At 41.3% G+C, this 21,779-nt stretch overlaps 2 protein-coding genes across 2 annotated transcripts; one reads left to right on the forward strand and one right to left on the reverse strand.

Annotated features, from left to right (window-relative positions):
* Nucleotides 1-99: 99 nt before the first annotated feature.
* Nucleotides 100-7,058, forward strand: eps8l3a (EPS8-like 3a). Its single transcript, XM_043223626.1, has 20 exons — nt 100-263; nt 1,186-1,258; nt 1,606-1,676; nt 2,430-2,494; nt 2,571-2,729; nt 3,397-3,546; nt 3,621-3,694; nt 3,775-3,881; nt 3,967-4,112; nt 4,269-4,374; nt 4,462-4,535; nt 4,677-4,751; nt 4,839-4,984; nt 5,429-5,597; nt 5,690-5,721; nt 5,813-5,909; nt 6,094-6,198; nt 6,270-6,355; nt 6,489-6,621; nt 6,695-7,058. Exons 2-20 carry the CDS (start codon nt 1,197-1,199, stop codon nt 6,722-6,724), a joined length of 1,887 nt encoding a protein of 628 aa, XP_043079561.1. The 5' UTR covers nt 100-263; nt 1,186-1,196; the 3' UTR covers nt 6,725-7,058.
* A 348-nt stretch (nt 7,059-7,406) lies between these two features.
* ampd2a (adenosine monophosphate deaminase 2a) lies at nt 7,407-20,721 on the reverse strand. The gene is given in 19 exon segments (XM_043223608.1): nt 7,407-8,903; nt 9,509-9,619; nt 9,701-9,874; nt 9,950-10,070; nt 10,154-10,317; nt 10,445-10,571; nt 10,668-10,831; nt 11,331-11,462; nt 11,538-11,732; nt 12,150-12,279; nt 12,358-12,447; nt 13,211-13,352; nt 13,431-13,505; nt 13,508-13,616; nt 14,101-14,212; nt 14,286-14,354; nt 15,039-15,169; nt 16,378-16,508; nt 20,431-20,721. Coding segments are annotated over 19 exon segments (2,481 nt in total). The 5' UTR covers nt 20,519-20,721; the 3' UTR covers nt 7,407-8,687.
* Between the last annotated feature and the right edge of the window lie 1,058 nt (nt 20,722-21,779).

Raw genomic sequence — 21,779 nt, forward strand, 5'->3', positions numbered from 1 at the left:
TATTAACTGTGAGACATTTAAACCCTTATCTAGAGCTGTTAGTCACTCTGGAGGTATTCTCTCCTCGAGGTGTGTTTATCGGTCTGCAGGTGTGTGTTATTTCTCCACCCATCTGAGCTCCTCCTTGAAGACGCAGTAGACTTTGACCCTTAGGAGCGGCTGCCGTTCTTCTGTCCGTCAGACCATGATCTAACTCAGAGAAACCTCAGAAGATCTCGAGACACGGCTGAGAAACGTCTTCCAGAGCTCGTCTGATCGCCTCGGTAAGTGCTTTCTGTCGTTATATGAACTTCAGATGTCTCCTTCAGTTTGGATCTTCTCAAAGAGCTCGAATGGACGCTAATATCACATCTAAACCGCTTCTGGTTGGTTTCTGCTTTGATTATGAAGGGTTTGACCTTCAGTGAATAGGAAATCAGGACTCTTGGTGTATTTGTGATTGAATCTTTGAGGTTTTCAGGGTAATCTCTAGCTGTTATGTCATTTTCCTGTAGCGAAGGAGATCAGATTGCAGCGATCGTGGTTTATGAGCTCATAAACACTGGCGGATCATCAGCTACAGTAATAATCTATCGTTGGCTTTCAATGAGAACATGAAACACACGAGTCTTTGATTTCATACTTGCAGAGTATCACAATGCAAATACCACGCTATTCTTCAAGTGACGTATTGGTGTATTGATCAGACAATATCATGGCACTTTTTACTGTAAGGTTTGGTAATATCGTGGCACAACCAAACGTGCTATGCTATTACCATAAAGCAATTAACCTCAGAAACGCTCTATTTTTTACAGTAAAAATGTGATTACAGTACCTTACAATTTAATGCAAGTACAATGTTTTTACGTTGAAAAAAGTAGTAAAAAACATTGTTCACCATACAGTACCATGTGGTATATGAACAAAATTATACTTCAAGGTACCATAGAATATGACTCGATCAGACTCCACATACTAATACCATGGTTTTTGAAGCCATTGCTCTGTATTCAGTGGTATTTCACGAAAATACATGGTATTTATTAAGTAATGGAGTACCATTTTATTCTTCTTTATGTGTGTGTATATATATCTTTTATACTTTTTTGTATATGCTTTACACTATTTTACATATAATAAATGGCCATGTCATGGAGTAAAAGTGAAATATAGATTATATGTGGTGGTGTGTGTTGTGTTCAGGTGCTGTCCTCATGCTTCGAGGTTCGAGTCCCTTCGGCTGGTCCAGCGGTTATTCTGAATCGCTTCGCTCCAGGTGTGTGTGTGTGTGTGTGTGTGTGCACCTGGTATTCATCACGTTATGGGACCAAATGTCTCCACTAGGATAGGAATACCAATAAATTTTGACCTTGTGAGGACATTTTTGAGGTCCTAAGGAGGAAACAAACTTACAAAACCTACGGGATTGCGTTTTGCGTTTTTGAAAACTCCAAAAGTAGTTTCCTGTAAGGAGCAGAACAATAACACGTACAGTCTGTACAGTATAAAAACATTACACTTATGGAGCATCCCCATAAAGCATGGAAACACTACGTGTGTGTGTGTGTGTGTGTGTGTGAGTGAGGGGTCTTCACACAGTCTGACCCGTGTGTTTTCCCGCAGCGTCACGGTTCTGGACGACGCGTCCTCGGATCTGTCAGGTCTGTCCAGACCCAGCGCTAAATCAATATACAGTGAGTACTGACCCTGAGACGAGCTGATCATTAACCTTTACAGCCCTGAGCTATTTATAGACACGCCACTGACCTCACACTGCTGCTACCTCAACGTCTCGTTCGGGAATACAGGAAATGTTTCAGAAAAGGCCATATTTTTGCATGTTTGTGTGTGTTTTGTCTGCATTCCTATTCACACATTTGTGCTAAATGGATTTCTCAAATAGAATTAGTCTGTCCCAAAGTTTGCGTATACGTTCTTTACAAAAGGAGTAGCCTTACATACTTTTTTAGGTCATATTATATTTACAGGGACACAAAGCTGGCCTAAACCAAATGATTGACCAAACAAGATTTGGTTTCGGTCTGAATCAGTTGAATCACGATGTGTGATCCGAATGGAGTGATTCGAAACTGAATCATTCCGAATCATTTCTGTGATGTTAGTAATTTTCAATACTATTTAGGGCAGATAGGGAGGATCTGGGCCGCAGGAAAACTGATTTAATTGAGTGAGTCATCTATGCTGGAAACGCTTCAAAGGATTCAAACTCATTCAGACTCCATTCACTAGCAAAAACCACTTCAAAAGAGCCATTCATTGTCAAGTTTTTACATTGTTTGCAATCTTTTTAAAAGTAATGGGGGAAATCAAGCTGCGAACATCTCAGATTTTATATATATATACAATATGTATATATGTTATGTCTGTATATTTGATGTTACATTATATTATATATAATCATATCATGAGCTGTGTGTTTTCTGTAGATCAGAGGAAGGAATATGCCCACTCCATCAACAAACAGATGCATCCGTTCCAGCACCGCGTGGAGGTGAGGCTCACTAACTCCTCCTCTTCCTCGTCTTCATCGTGACCTGAGCTCTGAAGTGTGTCTCTGTGCTCCTCAGCATCTGTTCACCTGTGAGCTGGACGGCCAGCAGCTGTGTGACGTCAACGACTGTCTGGAGCGGCTGAAGTACCTGGACGCCACGGGCCGAGTCTGGGGTCAGGACGTCCTGCTGGAGGTTCAGGACGGAGCGCTGCAGCTCGCCGACATCGAGACTAAGGTCGGGGAGTTCTGACTGAATAGAAATGAAATTTTTTTTTTTTTTCATATAATATATGTGTGTGTACTAGATATACATGCATGTATATATTTAAGATTATGATTATATATTAAATGTATAATGGTAAATAAGGATATAAATGTATGTACATGTAAATATTTTTAGAAACAGTACACACACACATTATTTTTTATTATTATTATTTTTTACATTTATTGTATTTTAAATGTACCATATTAAACCATATTAAACTGTATTATTTATACAGTTTATCTTGTAAATATATCCAAGTCTAAATATCACATTAAAATATGTCTAAATATTAAATTCTTTGTTTATAAATGTTTTTATGCAGTTTATGATTTTTAAACATCCATTATCTACATTTGAATCTAAATGTATCTAAATATTGAAATGTACCTAAATATGATTTATCTATAATAAAAAGTTATTTATTTTTAATAATTTCTAAATCTATATATTAACCTTTAATATACAATGTAATATTTTTATATATTTTTTTATATTATAATTTAATATCTCCATCTTGTATTTTGTACAATTGATTTGACATCTAAATAACTTAAAGTGCAAATATTTTATTACTTCAGGACGTTGTTATACTCGAGCGGTCATCTTTCTCACTGTGTTGTTGTGGTGTGTTCAGGAGGTGCTGGACTCATGGCCTCTGAGCAGCGTTCTGGATCTGAAGGCCGTTCTGGACGAGCGGGTTTACGACTCTCTTCTGACCGTCTCCATCCAGGAGCGCGGCAGTCGCCCAGTCAGCGTCTTCCTCTTCCAGAGCGAGTCTCTCCGGGTGAGTGCATGATTCCGACGAGTCCGGCATCTCGGCGCTTCTCGCACTAAGTCGTACTTTTGTGTGTCCTTCAGGCCGATTACCTGAAGAAAGACCTGGAGAGGCTCCTGCAGAACAAGAGAGACGATCCCAGACTGACTAACGGCAGGTCAGAGGACGAACACCAGCTCATCTCCTCAATACTCCTCTCCATATCACACTGATGCGTTTTGTGATTTCTTCCTGCAGTAAAGCCGCTGTAGGAAACATCACACAGAGAAAGTCACGACAAGCATCTCCTCCGCCTCCGGTGATCCTTCAGAAACCTCCTGAATCCTGGGTCGCTCCGGATTACGGTGAGACGGCCGCAAAACGTGGCGGTTTCAAGAGAAACATAACGTATTTTCCTGCTTTAAAGGAGTTGTTTGTCTGCGTGTCCAGATGAGAGTCCGGTTCCGACTCCTCCCATCTCCAGAAATAACTCCACCTACATTAAGGTAGTAACTCCACCCCCTCCTGAAGAAGCACCGCCCACCAAACCAGACCCGCCCCCTCCTCGGCCGTACACAGAGAGGGAGAGGAATGTGGTGAGTGTTGATTAGAGATGTGTGATATATAGTATATAAATGCAGCCGTTGTGTTTCCTCTGCATCTGAAAAGATGAATTTTGTTGATTCTGATTTCATTTGCTTGGCAACAGCTCAAATGTTGATTAACTCAAAGTATAATTTGTCCGTGTGCAGGACATCCTGAATCATCTCATTAACGACATCGAGGCCTTCACAACCCACCTGACAGCCGTCGCGCCCAAGATGGACAAGAAGAAGAAGAAGAAGAAGAGGAGTATGGGTGAGGGAGAGGAGTGTGAGTGTGTGAGATGATGATGATGATGATGACGGTGATGATGATGAAGGCTCTGTTGATGTGTCTCTGTAGCTGTGAAGGGAATGCCGTCAGAGGAGCACTTCTCCATCTGTTTGAGGAAAATCAAGATGGCCTTTAACCTGCTGGTACGTCTTTTTAGATGATATGATGGAACGTATGCCTATAAATGTATATTAAATATGTTAAAATGTGCTATTAATGTTATATTGCATATTTCATGGAAATGGTTAACACTTAATATTGTCAAACAATTGTTTGTCAATCAGGCCAGCCTGCAGGGGAAGATCAACAATCCCAGCGCCGCTGAACTCACTCACTGTCTGTTCTCTATACTGGATCTGGTGAGACACCTGCCTGTGTGTGTGTGTGTGTGTGTGTGTGTGTGTGTGTGTGTAGTTGATCTGAAGTGTGTGAATGTGTTTGTGTAGGTTGTGTTTTACTGTGATGAGGATCTACCTCCGTCTATCGTGGCTCCTCTCTTCGAGCCGGAGTGTGTGATTTTTCTGAGCGAGGAGGCGACGCAGGAAGAGGATCATCTGTGGCAGTCGCTGGGAGACGCCTGGAACATTCCCAGGTAAAACACTCTCACACACACACACACATTTATACCCTCAGACTTACTCACACACTTAAACAGTCAAACTCACATACACTCAGACTCACACACGTTTACACACACAGACTCTCACACACTCAAACACACACACACACACACACTCACACACACACACACACACACACATTTACACATTCAGACTCACACACTCAGACTCACACACACTCAGACTCACACACACATTTACACACTCAGGCTCACAAAGACACATTTACACACACACACACACACACACACACACTCAAACATGTAGTTTAACAATTGCGTTTTCATTTATACTTTTGGTAGATGCTTTTACATCAACAGAAGCAGCTCACAGTTAATGAATACAACAAGTGATTTAGTATAAGATATTACGTGTGTGTGTGTGTGTGTGTGTGTGTGTGTGTGTGTGTGATGAAGCACTAAGTGGCCAGAGGATGATGATGATATTCCCATCTTCACACCTGTGTTTGATGACGGATGGGAGCCGCCAGACATCAGGAACCCAGAGCCGAGCGTCACAAACACGAAAGCCAACACAAACACAAGCAAACCAGAGCCAGCTCGAGCTTCTGTGACACGACAGACGGTACGAGCACACCACACACACACACACACACACACTCACACACACACACCCTGTCATTCAGCCGTTTCAATGCTCTCTGTGTGTTTGTGTAGAGCAACAGATCGTCTCCGGAGCCTGAGGACAGGTATAGACACCAGAACACACAAGAAATGTGAGATGTGCTGCCGTACCAAGAGTGTGTGACGTCGTGTGTGTGTGTGTGTGTGTGTTTGCAGCTCAGAGGAGTTACCGGCGAGCTACATGAAAGCTGTGTTTGATTTTGAAGCACGAAACCCACGAGAGCTTTCTATCAGTAAAGGTGAACAACTACAGGTGAGACACGAAACACACACACACACACACTGATACACACTTTATCAGCTCAAAGAAAAAACATTTATTTAACTTAGAGTGTGTGTGTGTGTATACATGCTTACATATTTGTCTGTGAGCCCCAGCAACCCTTACTAGACTCCATTTACAGGATTACTGTGTGTGTGTGTGTGTGTGTGTGTAGCTCCTGGACATGTCTAAGCAGTGGTGGAAGGTGAAGAATGAAAAAGGGCAGATCGGTTACGTCCCGAACAACATGCTCCAGCCTCCGTCGCAGCAGGACAGAGCCGTACGTAACTCAGTGTTCAGCTGCGCTTCTGATCATCAGTGTGTTCACGAGCTCCTCCCCCTGACCCGCAGGTGACCCCGTCTGCGCCCGCGCTCACCCGGAGGTCCCGACCCGAGGAGGTGCGCGCCTGGCTGGAGCACAAGGGCTTCAGCAAAATGTGAGCCAAACCTCTCCGTGCACCATCATCACCTTCTGGGCTTCATGATAGTTTCAGTTTGTCAGTCTCTTTGAGCCAGTAGCGCACTGCATTGTGGGATGTGTGTATTAGCGTGTGTGTGTGTGTGTGTCAGTACGGTGCGGTGTTTAGGAGGCGTCAGCGGCTCGATGCTGCTGGGAATGACTCGAGACGAGCTCAAGACCATCTGTCCGGAGGAGGGCGGCCGCGTCTTCTACCAGCTACAGAACGTCAAATCAGCTCTCGCGGTGAGTGTGACATCATCACCATCACCACCACACGACTGTGATGTCACTCTGACCTCATCTTCGCTCTCTCCAGATGGCCAGTGAAGTGAGGCCGATGATCTGAGGCACAACCGGACGCTGAATCTCTAAAATCTGTACGATATAAACACCTTCTGGCTCACAATTTTTATATTTCACGAAACAGTCGTGATTTCGTATTTTGCTGCGTTGCATCTGATCAGCAACTTAAGTGAATGTGAACAACATACACCGTTTAAAAAAAGAAGCAATTTTTTTTACATAAAATTCCAAATGAACCGGACCAAAAAAACTGTGCTGCAAAATATATTTATATTTTTTGTCTGTTGATAATAAATCTGTCATTGTATCAAATTTATATAAAGTGAGAGTTATCAGTATTAACACGAAGAAAAGAATTAAACGAATCGTTAAAATCACGAACAGTGCTCTACAGTATTCTACATATTTATTTCCAGCAAAATAGCATAAATATTCCTCTGAAGTTTCATGGTGCTGCTGTTGTCGGTTAATACACGTACATATTCATGCTTTTTCAACAAAATTCAGTGACATACGGGGAAAAGGCGAACGGAACTCCATAATACTGTACCTGGGGCAAAATTTTTACTGTAAAATGAAAAAAACGACAGTAAATAAATCTGAAAAATAAATGGCAGGCTTCGTTCTGCTACCAATGTTGACAAATTGATGCTGGTTTTCACAATCCTGAATATGTATGCTATTGTTTTGGTGCTTTTTGATTAAAAGATGCACAAAAACCCACATGAGATTAAACAAGCATGCTTTATTAAAACCAACAAAACACTCATTCTCACAAAAAATAGATATATTTCGAATTTCTATGATCGTTTGCTTTCTAGCGCGTTGTGCGTCATGCCTTGCTCTGGTTTTATGTGCTAATTTCTATAAATCATGCTTTATGTTCGAGTCATTTATTAGTTCAGTCAATACTGTGGCGATTAACAGTCAGTTTAACGTTCAACTCAAACTGAAAAACGGAAAACGCGACAAACTCAAAACGAACGTATATTTTAAGCGTAAAATATTAGTTGCTTTTGTAAACTAACTTGTAAACATCAGAGAAAGGGAGGTTTGATGAGATTCTGGCTCCACAGCGCCTCCTGCAGGACTGGAGGACTTTTACTTCTGAACGGAGAACGAAAAAACTACAAAATGGCCAGAAAATGACATGATAAACGAACAGAAGACTGAAGTACACATTCACAGTGCGTTATGATTACAAAATTCAACCTTCAACATCAAAATAGCGAAAGTAAAAGGCATACGGGGGCTAATAATAATAATAGTGCATTAATAATGTATATAGTATTCGTAAAATTTAATTTTGGTTTTAACAAGAAATATAAGTATATTAATTATACTAATATGTCATTTGTTTTATTATACATATGAACTATTATACATATTAATATATAAATGTTGATACAGTTATATTTATTTTTAACATTACCATATAATAGTCATACATTTAGTGCCGTTTATATGTTTCAATTAAAATATATTCATATAAATAAATAATAGTTTTTTAGTAACATATTACTGCTAATAGTATTTATATAACATACTTGTTTTTTCCATATTAATATTGTATTTTTTTATTATATGTGTATTATTATTAAGGTCGGAGTTATGATCACAGACGCCTCAAATGAAATCTTCAAAATAAAAGTCTCTAAAGTAAAAGGCACGTGCGGGAGCGTGACGTCACGACGGAGGTATAACGTCATAATAATAGCGATGCATAGCTGAAACGTCTCGAAGCATGCGGTGAAATGAGAGGAATGGAGGGAATGTGGCTTTGGTCCGTCTCTAGCGTGCTGATTGGACAGGCGGGGTGCGGGCGGGCTCAGGCTTCGCCTCTACTGTCCTGATTAGATAAGTTAGTGTGGGCGGGGCCAGGGCTAATCTCTAGCGTGATGATTGGACAGGCGGGGTCAGGGCTCATCTATAGCTTCCAGACCGGACAAGCAGAGTGTGGGCGGGTCCAGGTTTCGTCTCCCTGATTGGACAGGTCAGGCTCGTCTCTAGCGTGTTGATTGGCTGGATGTGAACGACAGCACGTCTTCCTCCTCGATGCTGTCCAGCTCCTGCGTTCGGACGGCTTGCGTGATCAGGTGCAGCTCTTCACACATAGTCTCGTATCGATACGCCACGCGGATGTCCGGGACGTTTGTGCGCCGGATGTCGTTACTGACGGGACCCTCTTTGGTGTAATCAGGACCCAGCCAATGGCTCTTAGCCTGAGACGTGAGGAGAGAAGAGAGTCGTTCCAAAAATAAACATTAACACAAATTAATGAGTGATTTATTTAGCATTTTTTCATTTATCGAGGTGTATAATAATGTTGATATTATTATAAATGCAACAAATATAATGTAAAATAAAACTGTAGTATATGCTACAAATAAACATTTTGACAATAATAACACAATAACATCAATATACTTCTGAATAAAAATCAAAGAGTGAATTAAGTATGGTTTTTAATATATTCTGTGTGTGTGTGTGTCTGTGTGTGTGTATAAACTTTTATAATCATTTTTTCTAAATTATATAGTTATATTTTACAACAATATAGATTAATAATTATTGATTAAAATATTATATTACAATTTTTTTATATATATTAATATGCCTATATTTTTTTTCCAGTTTAATATTTAATTACAAAAACTGATAAAGTACTGACAAAAAATCATATTTATCACATATACTTTTGATAATTTTATTTGTTTCATCATTTTGCTTGTGTGTGTGTGTGTGTGTGTGTGTGAGTAAGTGAGTGTGTGTGTGAGAGTGAGTGTGTGTGTGAGAGTGAGCAAGTGAGTGTGTGTGTGTGTGTTACCCTGTGTGAGAAGCCGCTCATTAGCACGCTGTTTCTGGCGAGTTCACACATGTCACAGGAGCTGAGCTTCCAGACCTGAGCGGCGATGCTGTACTCCTCCATCAGAGGCTCCTGAAACACACACACACACACACACACGTTTATACACACACACGCTCGACAGGGATCCTCAGACGGGGGTGTCTCGCTCACCTTGGTGAAGTGGAACTGCAGCGGGTCGTCGGTGGACAGCGACACCATCAGGCCGCGGGACAGATACTCAGGCAGAGGGTTCCGATGATAACTCAGAAACAGACTGTTGTTGCTGAGCGGAGACATAGCGATGCCCACCTGAGCCAGATAGTACAGGTACTGCAGGACCGGAGCCTACGACACACACACACACACCATCACTGACCACCTGACCTCCACCTCCTCACTCTCTCAGCTCTGTCCTCATACCTTCCTGAGCAGCAGTCCGTGGGAGATGTTTTCCGACAGCATGAATCCAGACACCAGGTGATGGATAGGCCCCGCCTCCCCGCAGTGAGGTCGCAGCACGAAGGTGTGGAAGCCCCGCCTCCTGCTCAGAGACAGGTGTTTAGAGGCCGGTCCGGAGCGGCTGGGTCACGTGGCGTGTGTGTGTGTGTGTGTGTCGGGTCTTACCTGCGCAGGTGGTTGAGGACGGTCATGTTGGCGTACATGTAGTACAGGTAGTAGGAGTACGGCGGGTTGTCGTCGTCACACCAGCGCGCCGGAGACGGACTGTCCAGATTAAAGATGTGATGCTCCGGCTTGGACTCGTCGTCAACGCTGTCGAAGCCCACCACCTGAGCGCCAGCACCAACATTTTGTAGCTTTCGGTTAGGTTTTCCGCCCAGGTCAAACAAACTAGAGGTGCTGATGACATCATCCTGACTTCTGCATGTTGAGTAACTGAATGCTGAAGTGACTCACGTGTTGTAGTAAGAGGTGTAGTTGAGGGTGGCTGCTGGGATTGATGGTGACCTCAAACAGAGGCAGGAAGATGTTCTCCAGCATCTGCTGGAAGTTACTCAGCTGCTTCTTACTGCAGTAAACATCACTGCAGGAAACACAACAACACACTCTTTTAAACTCACTGTGTATCTCTGTGTGTGTCTGTTTGTGTATCTGTGTGTGTGTGTGTGTCTCTCCTCACAAGAGTCGTGGGATCTGGACGAGCCAGCGGACGTTGTCGGAGTAGACGGAGTGAGAGACGGCCCACTGCGCCAGTTTGTCCCACTCGTCCATGGAGCGTCCGTAAACAGACAGACGCAGCTCAGCGTTCTGATACTTACTCTCCTCCAGGTCTGACATCACTTCCTGCGCACACAGGAAACACATGAATATGATTTGTGAAAATGCTCCAAAGTTCAGATCTAAATGATTTGTTACAAGCGACTGAAGTCTTGATCGGATTCAGGAGATCGGCAAACCCACTCCGAAATTTCCCTAATGCAGTTTGAAGTCCCAATCGCGAACATCATTTCGGATCAGAACTCGGATCGCAAATCATTCCATTCACAAAACGATTCACGAACTCACTCCGAAGCTCCAATCCGATTCAAATGTTTGGCAAGCCGATCGGAGCGCTTCGAAATCATCCGGCGAGTTTCAAAAAGCTCCCTTTCACCCATAACTCCATTATTTTTCAAAACCACACAAAAGTTGTCGTAACTCAAAAATTTGCATAAAGATAAAAAGGTAAAAAAAACTGTATATTTTAAACAACTTATATTAAGTTACGATCAATTATGTGACATATTTCATATGCGTGATATTAATTGGCATTTAATTTATTTCAAATAATTGCGTGGCGCACCTTGACGATGTGTCCGAAGTATTTCCCGTGGATGTGGTTGTCGGTCTTGATGAAGATCTCTCTGAGGATGGACTCTCCGATGGGGTTGTATTTGGAGTTGAATTTGTCGAAGCGGTGGAAGGTGTTCCTGTCCTGTGGAGGAAGCGGGCGGAGTCACGTGACTGCTGGCGGGTTAGCATGCTAGCGTGTTAGCGTGCGAGCTCTCACCGCGTGCATGTCCAGCGTGTCCACGCTCAGGTCGTACGCCGTCAGGTTCATGTTCTCGAACACCTCCATCAGCGTCTGTCCGCGGCCGCCCTCCATGTGCACGATCTCGTCCGGGTACTTCTTCATGGCGCTTTTGATAAAGCGCAGCAGGTGCTTCTGGTTCATGCAGGACGACGCGTGGATGTGTGTGTCCACCTGACAGAGACAGTTCACCACAATTCATACGCTAATGAGTTCTGCGGGCTACGGAATTGCAAATTTTATTACAAATTCGAACACTATACGTCTGTTAGTATTAAATTATGGATTTTCTGTATGTATTAAGCATATTCAAAAAATATTGTGACTATATAATTGATATATAAATATTAAAATATATATATATATATCAAATAGCAGAACAAATTTAAATAGAACTGAAACTCATTTTTGGTCATTTTTGAACGCAATGCTACTGGTCTAATTGGATTCAATGATCTATGCTAAGCTATGCTAAAAATGACCCATACATAAGTGGAATTAAGGCATGTTAATAATGCATCTCTCAGTCGATTTAAACTCCTTTGCTGTCATTTGCATTAAATGCCTTCAGCTAAAAGTACCGATCGTCACCTTGCGAATGTTGTAGAAGTCTCTGTGCGGCACCTTCTTCTGCGCGGCGAGCTCCTTCATCTCGTTCAGCAAGACGTGCATCTGAAACTTGGAGCTGAGGTACTGCAGGCGCCGGTAACAGAAGGACTTCCTGTAGAGAAACGGACACATTAGATGCATCAGACGGCCCCGGCTAAACCCAGTGCATGCTGGGAAATGAGTCACTCACACTGGGCCGTTAATGATGAGCGCCATCATCACGTTCATGTCGGCGATGTACTCCTGCAGGTCTGGATACGGCAGGTCCAGCTCGGTGCTCCTGTGGATCAGTACAACACAGACACACTAGTGAGCGTTTCCTGACTTTTACACAAGTTTGTGTTTGAAGATTAGAACTATTTCTTTAACCATTTCCATATTAGCCAAATTTAAACTGTATTTTTGTGCATTACTTATTGTTTACGTCGTTAAATTCCTTTCATTTTTCTATTTGCAATCGATGTCAGATTTACGAGATTGTTATTGAATTGAGTTTCAGTTCATTTGTTATTCTGGCATCATTAATGTAGCATAAAATCATATTTTACAATAGTTACTATGAATTTTATGTCTGTAACTCAAGCATGGATTTAAATTTTAAATTTCAGTAATTAAGTTGTGTTTTTGTTCGTTTTAACACTTGATGCCTTATGTGTTTGTGCTGTTTTTTTTATTTAGCAATTATAGAACTTAAATGGAAATTAAAAATCTGCTCTAGCTAAAAACTAGCTGAAATAGAATTAGTTTATTAGCTTTTCTGCACTATATTTTATACTTCAATGAAACTTAAGTTAACTTGTTAGCTTCTACAATGTAAAAAAAAAGTATTGTTGATCTTAACAACATTTCTTAGTAATTAACTGTGATATTTACTATAATTAAAAACCGTTTCCGCGCCATGTTTTTGTTCCAGTGCATTTCTGTTCATGGTTTGAAACGGGCTCATGTGTCTTCACGATCCATTTTACCTTCCAAGGACGTCCCCAAAAGGAGGTTTATCTAAATGTAGCTGATTCAGGACGTCTGCTGTCCGTGTAACTCACTTGTCCATGGGGTTTTGTGCGGTGTAGACGTGGATGACTCCGTCCACCATCCTGCAGCTGTACCCGGCGTCCGGCGGCAGGTTCTTCATGTCCTGGCCCTCGTACGGATGCGTCTCCGACACCGGCGGGTGAACAGACACGTCTGAGACACACACACACACACTCGTCAGCGCTGGGCTGTGTTAGAGGTGTGTTTTCGTGCGGAGGAGCTCACACACACCTGAGTCGATGGGGCTCTCGTGAAGGTCCTCGTACATGCTGACGTCCAGCGGCCTCTGGCTGAGCTCCTGCAGGACCGTGCCGTGGTCTTACAGAAGGTCTGCAGAGACAGAGCCATGTACTTCTCTCTGATGAACAGGGCCTTCACAACACACTTGGCCGCGTCCACCAGATCCGTGAACGGCACCTGAGCACACAGACGTCACAAGAATTAATGAACGACAGTAAAAGTGTCCTGGTTTTTCCGTAAAAGCCTCGCTGAAACAACAAAGACTTTAAAACTAAATTTTATGAAATTCTTACGTAATATGAAAATGTAAGAAAATAGATAAGATTGCAAAGATTGACATTTCAAAACCAGAGATATTCTTTATTAACGTTAGGACTTGTCCACACTCCCCTAAAACGACATTTCTACGTCACAGAGTGGGTTTATTTTTATAACACCGCCGTTTACGCAAAGAAAGGACGAGGAGCTATTATTCTGTCTGTAGTGTTGCTGAGGGCGCCATGTTCCGGAGATGCTGTGTTTCGTCGTGAAAAAAGAAAATACTTTGTGCTTTCAAAAGAGGACATAGTTAAGTCAAAATGTTGAGCTTTTTTAGTCACAAGGTCACATTCAGTACTAACTAATATTAATTTACACTCAAGCTTGTTTCTATGGTTCTCACCCCACACTTCTCCTCTCCCGAGATGGACACACGCTGGAAGTCTGTCTCCACCAGCATCTCTCGCTCCATAAGATGGTGGTCCACCACGTCCACATAACTGTCCTTCAGACCCCTGCAGACGGACACATGAGATGAGAGACAGAGACGGACCGACAGAGACGGACAGATAGACGGCAGAGACTCACTCCAGGTCTGCGGCGCTGTCTATTTTCATGAAGTCTTGTTTCGCTCGCAGCAGAATCTCGGGCTCAAGCCTTGAAGGGTGTGAGGCGAAGCGGCGGATTTGAGTGAGTAACACACACACACACACACACGAGAAGAGAGAGTATAAATCAGTCAGATTGATTTCTCTAAAGCGCTTTCATTACAGTGCAGCAGTGGGAATCTGAAACTCTCCACACGAGCGGAAAAAAGTGTGTGTTTAAGCATCTGCAAGAGACACAAACCCAAACACACCCACACGAATGGCTGAAACACGGCCAAACCGTGGCCGGCGTCTGTGCGTGTCTGCGGTGTTTTGAGTCAGTGTGTTCGTAGCAAAGAATTCACGCAGATCGCAAACAAAACGCCTGAGCAGGTGCGAAGCCATTACAGTCCACTCTGTGCCAAAATGTCACAATGGATTTTTTTTTGCCTTTCAGAAACTTTTCAAAAGGTTTTCAAAACATAGTTTTGCCTGAACATAAGATTTTGTTAAAATATATATATATATATATATATATATATATATATATATATATATATATAATGTATATGTATATGTACCTTAAACTTCAAATATATTCTGATTGGCTTTCAAATGTACAATGAAAATTAAAAAAATATAAAAAGTTTATTTTCCTTTCACTTTCCTTTCTCTTTGGAGTTTTACAAGCTGTTAGAGCGTAGATAAATATATTCTGATTGGCTTTCACACATCACATTTTTTGTTGCATTACTTGACGTCCTGACTGATCTGTCGCTCCAGTCGGTGGCGTTTCTCCTCCAGCTGTTCAATGGGACTCTCTTCAGGAAACTCATACGGAGCACAACGCATGTCGCTGTCCGTCAGACTCCTCGCCAGCAGCTCCTACACACACGTTACACACACGTACATGTTACAATCACAAGCTGAAGAGCAAACGCTTACACACTTTACAAACGCACACAAGCGTTACATCCACACGCATGTTACGATCACACACCTGTTACGATCGTACATGTGCTTTGTAAGTAGTGGTCGACCGATATATTGCCTGATATTTTTCAAATTCGACTTTAAATAGCACCATTGGAGCACACAGTGCTCATGTTCTCCCTCTAGTTCTGTCTAATATGGATAGAAGATAGAAGTGTGACTAATAATAAGATAGAACTCACACACACACACAAATGAATTAAACTAAATACAATTATATCAGCTTCATATTGGTCATCAGTCACCCTGCTTTCCAAGACATCGTCATCATCTGGTTGGTCGACCACTAACTGTCATCACACGATATATACACACGTTACAAACACACACGTCACAATCATAGATGGGTGTTACAATCAAACGCGTTACACACTTTACACACACTTGTGTTACAAACACACTTGTGTTATACACATTTTTTTCAATCATATGTTACAACACACACCTGTATTTTCATATGTTACACGCATCACAATCAAATTACACAAACACTCACGCTACAAACACACCTATGTTACAATCATATGTTACACATGTTATAAATACACCCTTGTTACACACGTGTTACAATCATACATGTTACACACACGTTAGAAAAGCACTCGTTACACACACGTTACAATCATACGTTACACACGTTATAAATACTCCCTTGTTACATGTGTTACAATCATACATGTTACATGTTACATATACACGTTATAAATACACTCGTTACACACACACAACGTAGGCTAGGTTTTGAGACAAATTTGACAATTCAATTTGATTGCGTCTTACAAGGTTTCGATTCAATTTCCGATGAATTCTGGTGCAACTAAACAGATTAGATTAGATTTTCTCAGTTAAGAACATGGGTTGAAGCTCCTTATTTTAAACTCTCAAAGTGCATTAGATGAAATAATTGAATTTTAAAATGTACAAAATTTTTGTTTTTCCCCCAATTCATAATTTGTTTTTTTGCTTTTTTTTTAAATATTACGGTGAATATTGCATTGTTGACTTATATATATATATATTATCATATATATGATATTTTAATATTATTACATTCCTAATATTGTTACTTCCTATAAACACACAAACACACACACACTCACCTCAGCGATCTCCTTGTATTTGCCGTCCATTGATGTGCGCAGGTCGATGGGCAGGTGTTTGTGGGTGACCGGCGTCCCGGGCAGAGAGCGCTGGGACAGCAGAGGCCTGGCGTCAGCAGAGGCACACAGATCTACACACACACACACACACACACACACACAGACGGTTATTAATACCAGTAATTAGAGTCAATCTCTATTACAGGTGCTCATAGTTGTGTGTCCACTCACTTTTCACCTGCTGGATGACGTCTGACCACAAATCACTAAGACAGTTCAGACAGGAAGAAAGAAAATCACATAGCGACCATCCCTATTGCCATAGTGATGCCCTAGTAACCCAGTAACACTCTAGCAATCATCTGAAACACCCCAGCATTGCATAGCAACCAGCAACAACACCCTAGCAATGCTTTGGTATCAGCTAAGCAACATTAGGTGGCTAACCGGCTGTTTTTTACGGTTATTCACGACAGCGGTGCAGAAAGCAGCACATCGCCGAAGCCCAGCGCTCATGTGCAGATGACACTCATTCATCAGTGTCACTAACAGACGCTACACACTCTCACTTCAGTGCACTCGGTCTGACGATAAACCCTTCAAAAAATACTAGATATTTAAAACAACATCTGGGCTCGCTGTCTGGGAACAAACGAAAGCAATATATATACAACAAATATCTATTGTGTCCCAGACTAGAAATATATTTTTGTCTTGTTGGCCTATTTAAACGTTCTTGTTAACTTGACAATTAAAAATGATTGTTAGGTTTTGCTTAAAACAAGAGAAAATGGGATGGATAAAAATTATTTTAATTCAAAGGCTAAAGAAGATTTTCTTGCCTTATTGGCAGATATACAAAAAAATGAAAAATCAAGAAATGATATGAAAAAAGGTTTTTACATATGTGTGCTCACTGTGTATATTTATTATGTAAATAAATACACACACACACACACACACACACACAGAATATACAATTATTAAATTAGGGGAAAATGTCTATCAGTCGTGCCAAGATTCAAACGCAATCAAGTCAAATTCATCATGTGACTTTAAGGTGATCATGTGACTCCTGTTTAAATGGAATCATTTGAAACACCTCAGAGCGGTGCAAATAAAGCCATCACACACACACACACACACACACACACACACACACACACACACACAGAGAGAGAGAGCCGCACGTAGAGCTGACGGGGTGTGTGTGTAGTGTGTGGTGCGTGCTGTACCTGTGTGTAGTCTGATCTCTGCTGGGATGCTCAGGATAACAAGTACTTCCTGTCCGGCTGTGTGTGTGTGTGTGTGTCTCACTGCGGCGGATCTCTCAGTGTGTGTCGGGACGCTCGGGTTCACTCGCGTTTGGCTCGTACCACGCTGCAGATGGAGGCGGGGGGGTTCAGCGGAGGGACGCACCACTGTGTGTTTAAACCCCATCCTGGGAAAACCAGCATGAACACACCTCTGTGTGTGTGTGTGTGTGTGTGTGTGTGTGTGTGTGTGTGTGTGTGTGTGTGGCTGCGATGCTGCACTAGCACACTCTGTAGTGTGTACTGTGTGTACACTTCCTATTTCAGAATCAGATACTTGTAAAAATGATCATTTCAAATGTGTGCGTCTTTTATTTTTGGGGCTTTTACAAACACATTTGTTTTTGAATCATTCGTTCAAGTGATTCGTTCGAAAGCACTGATTCATCCAGTAATGAAACGAGTGAATTCCGCTAGATTTTGTTTAGTCGTCTTATGTCTTTTCTTGAGAGAACTACAACCTCCATTTTTTATGTTCATTATATTCAGCAGCGATTAAATGTTGTGCAAACAAATTTTAGCACACTGGAATTTAAAAAAATGGATAGATTAAGAATGTGAAGTGATGAGCAGAATTAGACTGGTATAATTCTAATGAATCACACTGTGGTCATGTGACCTTGTTGTGCTACATTCTATTCGAAGATCAAAGGAGAGAAATGAAGAGCCCAATAAGGCTGCTTTAGCCCCGCCTCCCGGTCAAATGAGCCAATCGCGTGTCTGCTTACTCCGGAATGCATACCAGACTGAAAAATTGTTTTACTTGTTTATGATATCATTTTATATTGCTATTTTTTTTGTTTTATTATTATAACATTGATGAGCCCCGCCTCTGTCAAATGAGCCAATCACGTCTCTTTACTCAAAAATGCACTCTAGCTACTTTAAAGAACAGTTTTATTTGTGTGCTTTGAGTTGAAGAGAAATTTATGACGCCACTCTTGTCTGATTTTTCTCATGTGAATTTAATCATAACGCAACATTTTTTAAAGCACGTCTAGAAAATTATTCTCTCATGCTTGCTAATATTTTATTCATGATTATCTCTATTAGTAGCATTTATTAGTTTGCATATTTTCTCTTTTTACATATTGGCATACATGTTGGCATTTTAATGCTCATATAGAAATTTCTTTCACTAAAGTTCGCTGAACTTTAAGAACATGCCTTACAAGGATTTGTTTTTTCTTCTAGCTTCTCTACAGCCATTCACAAACTGCCATGTATTTTTACTCAGATAAGCCCCGCCCCTGAATGAATGTGATTGGCTGCTCTTTCTGAGTATGCAGGTGGTTATTAGGCAGAATAAAACACACACAGAGACTGAACTCATGTTATTGTCTGTAACCCAGCGTCTAGACCGAGGTTTAGAGTCACAGTCAAATTTAGAAGCTGAACACACACGTATTATACCACTAATGAGAGCTCTGTGTGTGTGTGTGTGTTTCAGACACTTAAAGGCAGCGGGAGACTCAGTTGTAGGTGTCATAATGTGACGGTGTGTGTGTGTGTGTGTGTGTGTGTGTGTGATAAGATCTGATCTCTGTGATTAACTGTACTTTAAACTCCCAGAGCCTTCAGCCTGACAGACTACAGCACGCACACACACACACACACACACACACACACACACACACACACACACGTCCAGCAGATGGAGCTCTGCAACCAAACTGCACCACTTTGGTTGTGTAATAATAATTAATATTGTATGTAAAGTCCAGTACTGGTCAATTAAGATTATATAACAAACAAAAAGTGAAAGTAAAAATTATATATATACATATATATATATATATATATATTCTAATTATAGTTTTATTTGCTTTATTATTCACATTGTTTTTATATTTATATCAATGCCATTTATTATTTAAAAAAATGTAGCATGCGTTTAATCTTTTACTAATACCAGGAGTAATATTTATGATATTTGAAAGTAAAAAGGTTTTGTGATATATTTTCCCGCTCTCACATTGTATTACTTTTTTCCTTTAATTACATTTTTAATAATTGTTCCCATCTGCAGTCATTTGTATTTATTAGACTACAACACTGAAAACATTACATGTATTGTTTTCTTCATTTTTTTATTTTTAATGCTGTTTAATGCTTTATTTTTAATTTATATTTATTATTTATGTAATGTTTTAGTAGTAGTGCAACTAAAGTTGTTTTGTCGTCTAAAACGGTTGCAAATACATACTTAAAATATTGAAATATAGTTTTTTCTCCACTTATTTGTCTTGATCCCTGGTCTCCTTCAGATAAACGGGAAGGTCGCGGGTTCAATCCCAGGTAAGGAGATTGTATAATTCATGTGTAATTCATGAGCTCTCTCGTCACACGCCTCGGCGAACACTTTCCCACAATCCCACATTCCTGCACTTATCATTAATATATGGATGCGCTCGGGACGAAACCAGCAAAACTGGCTGGAAAAACGCTGAAAGTTGTCGCTCGCCGTTCAGAGACCGGACGGAAACACTGACCTTTACGACTTCGTGATCGTAAATACGCTTAAAAGTGTTACCAATAATTTCAATCATTTTTTGTAAAAGTTAAAATTCGACCGAAAACGTTTAATAAACATTTTAACGTATTTATTTTAATTTTGCACCCGTTTGGCCGAGCGAAAGAGTACCGAAACGGAAGAGAAAGTGTGGAGCGGCCTGAGCGGCTCTGGAGACGCGGACCCCATCACACCCCACCCCTTCCGTCTCTCAGCGGCGGGACTCACCCGGGCTCGTCCGGCTGTGTAAGCTGCGTCTCTGGCAGGCTTTAGTTTTGCTTTTGCTCTGCGCCGGGGCTGTGCTGGAGTCCGACATGCTGCCGAGCGTCCGTCTGCACACGGGACGGATGGAGAGAGAGAGAGAGAGACGGAGAGAGACGAGCGCTAGGAGACACTTATCAGAGCAGGACGCTGTGCACAGGGGGCGGGGCTTGGGGATCTCTTAGCGCAGTAGTGGAGGCGGAGCCACTCCCTTCATACATCAGCAGAGGGGAGGGGCTTAGGATTCCCCCACAACAAGCTCAGCCTCATTTTGATCGGTTGCTGCGGCAACCATGCAGCAAGACCTGCAGCTTCTGCAGAACGGAGGGTTTCTAAAACCAACTGTGCGTCCTGCGCAGTTTAAAAGCCAAATGTCAAAGAAATGTGCATTAAAAATAACGCAAATTATGTAGTGTATGAATGAAAACACACACACATGCATATATGTGTGTGTTTTGGGTAAAATAAATTTAATACATTTATTTAGGTGTATACCACTATTATATAAATAATAGTGCATTAAAATTATATTAAATTACAAATTAAAAAAAAGCAAAAACTACATACTTAAAATGTAAATATAAAGTTAAATACATTTATTTAGGTGTGTGTGTGTATATATATAATTTGTACCACTATTATATAAATAATAGTGCATAAAAATGTAATTACAAATGAAAAATAAGCAAAACCTGCATAATTAAAATTAATTCCGCAAATAACCTCTTTGTAATTTGTGGGGTATACAGTATCCCACAATGCAATGTGCTCTGTTTTATTTAATCCTAAGTCTTGACTCGTTATTTGATCAAACTGACAACAAAATAAACAAATACATCCATAAATATGTAATGCTAGTGTGCTATCTCAGAACTGAAATTCATTAAAAAAAATAACATAAGCAATAAAAAGACTAAAGTAGATGATCTCCTTGATTTCGAAGGGATGTGCTGTGATGTAAACGCATCGTTCAAGCATACTTTAACACCGTTTCATGGTTTTGTAATAAGCAGACTAGTACGCGTTACACGCCGCACACGCGCAGACTCACGCGCCCTGCGTGACGAATACACGACGCAATAAAGACGTCAAAGCGCTGATAGCGGGAGTTCCGTTAGAGAGAAAGCGATAAACCTATCAGCCGCTCGGGAGGACTTTCACCTAAACGAGAACTCAGTCCCGGTTAAACATTCACCTGGTCGGGAAAAAGAGCTCCGTTTAGCTCCTCTGGTCCGACACGAGCGAGCACTGAGTATCAAACAAAGCGATATTGAAGATATGACTAACCCGATTATTGCAAAAGTGACCAACAATGC

The sequence above is a fragment of the Puntigrus tetrazona genome, chromosome 22 (genome assembly GCF_018831695.1).
Source record: "Puntigrus tetrazona isolate hp1 chromosome 22, ASM1883169v1, whole genome shotgun sequence".
Classification (NCBI taxonomy): domain Eukaryota; kingdom Metazoa; phylum Chordata; class Actinopteri; order Cypriniformes; family Cyprinidae; genus Puntigrus; species Puntigrus tetrazona.

Excerpts from the sequence above, each read along its gene's own strand:
- eps8l3a (XM_043223626.1), top strand. The coding sequence starts at position 1,197 with ATGCTTCGAGGTTCGAGTCCCTTCGGCTGGTCCAGCGGTTATTCTGAA. Across the intron at positions 5,722-5,812 it reads TCTCCGGAGCCTGAGGACAG|CTCAGAGGAGTTACCGGCGA; the intron begins GTATAGACACCA and ends GTGTGTTTGCAG. Across the intron at positions 6,622-6,694 it reads ACGTCAAATCAGCTCTCGCG|ATGGCCAGTGAAGTGAGGCC; the intron begins GTGAGTGTGACA and ends CGCTCTCTCCAG.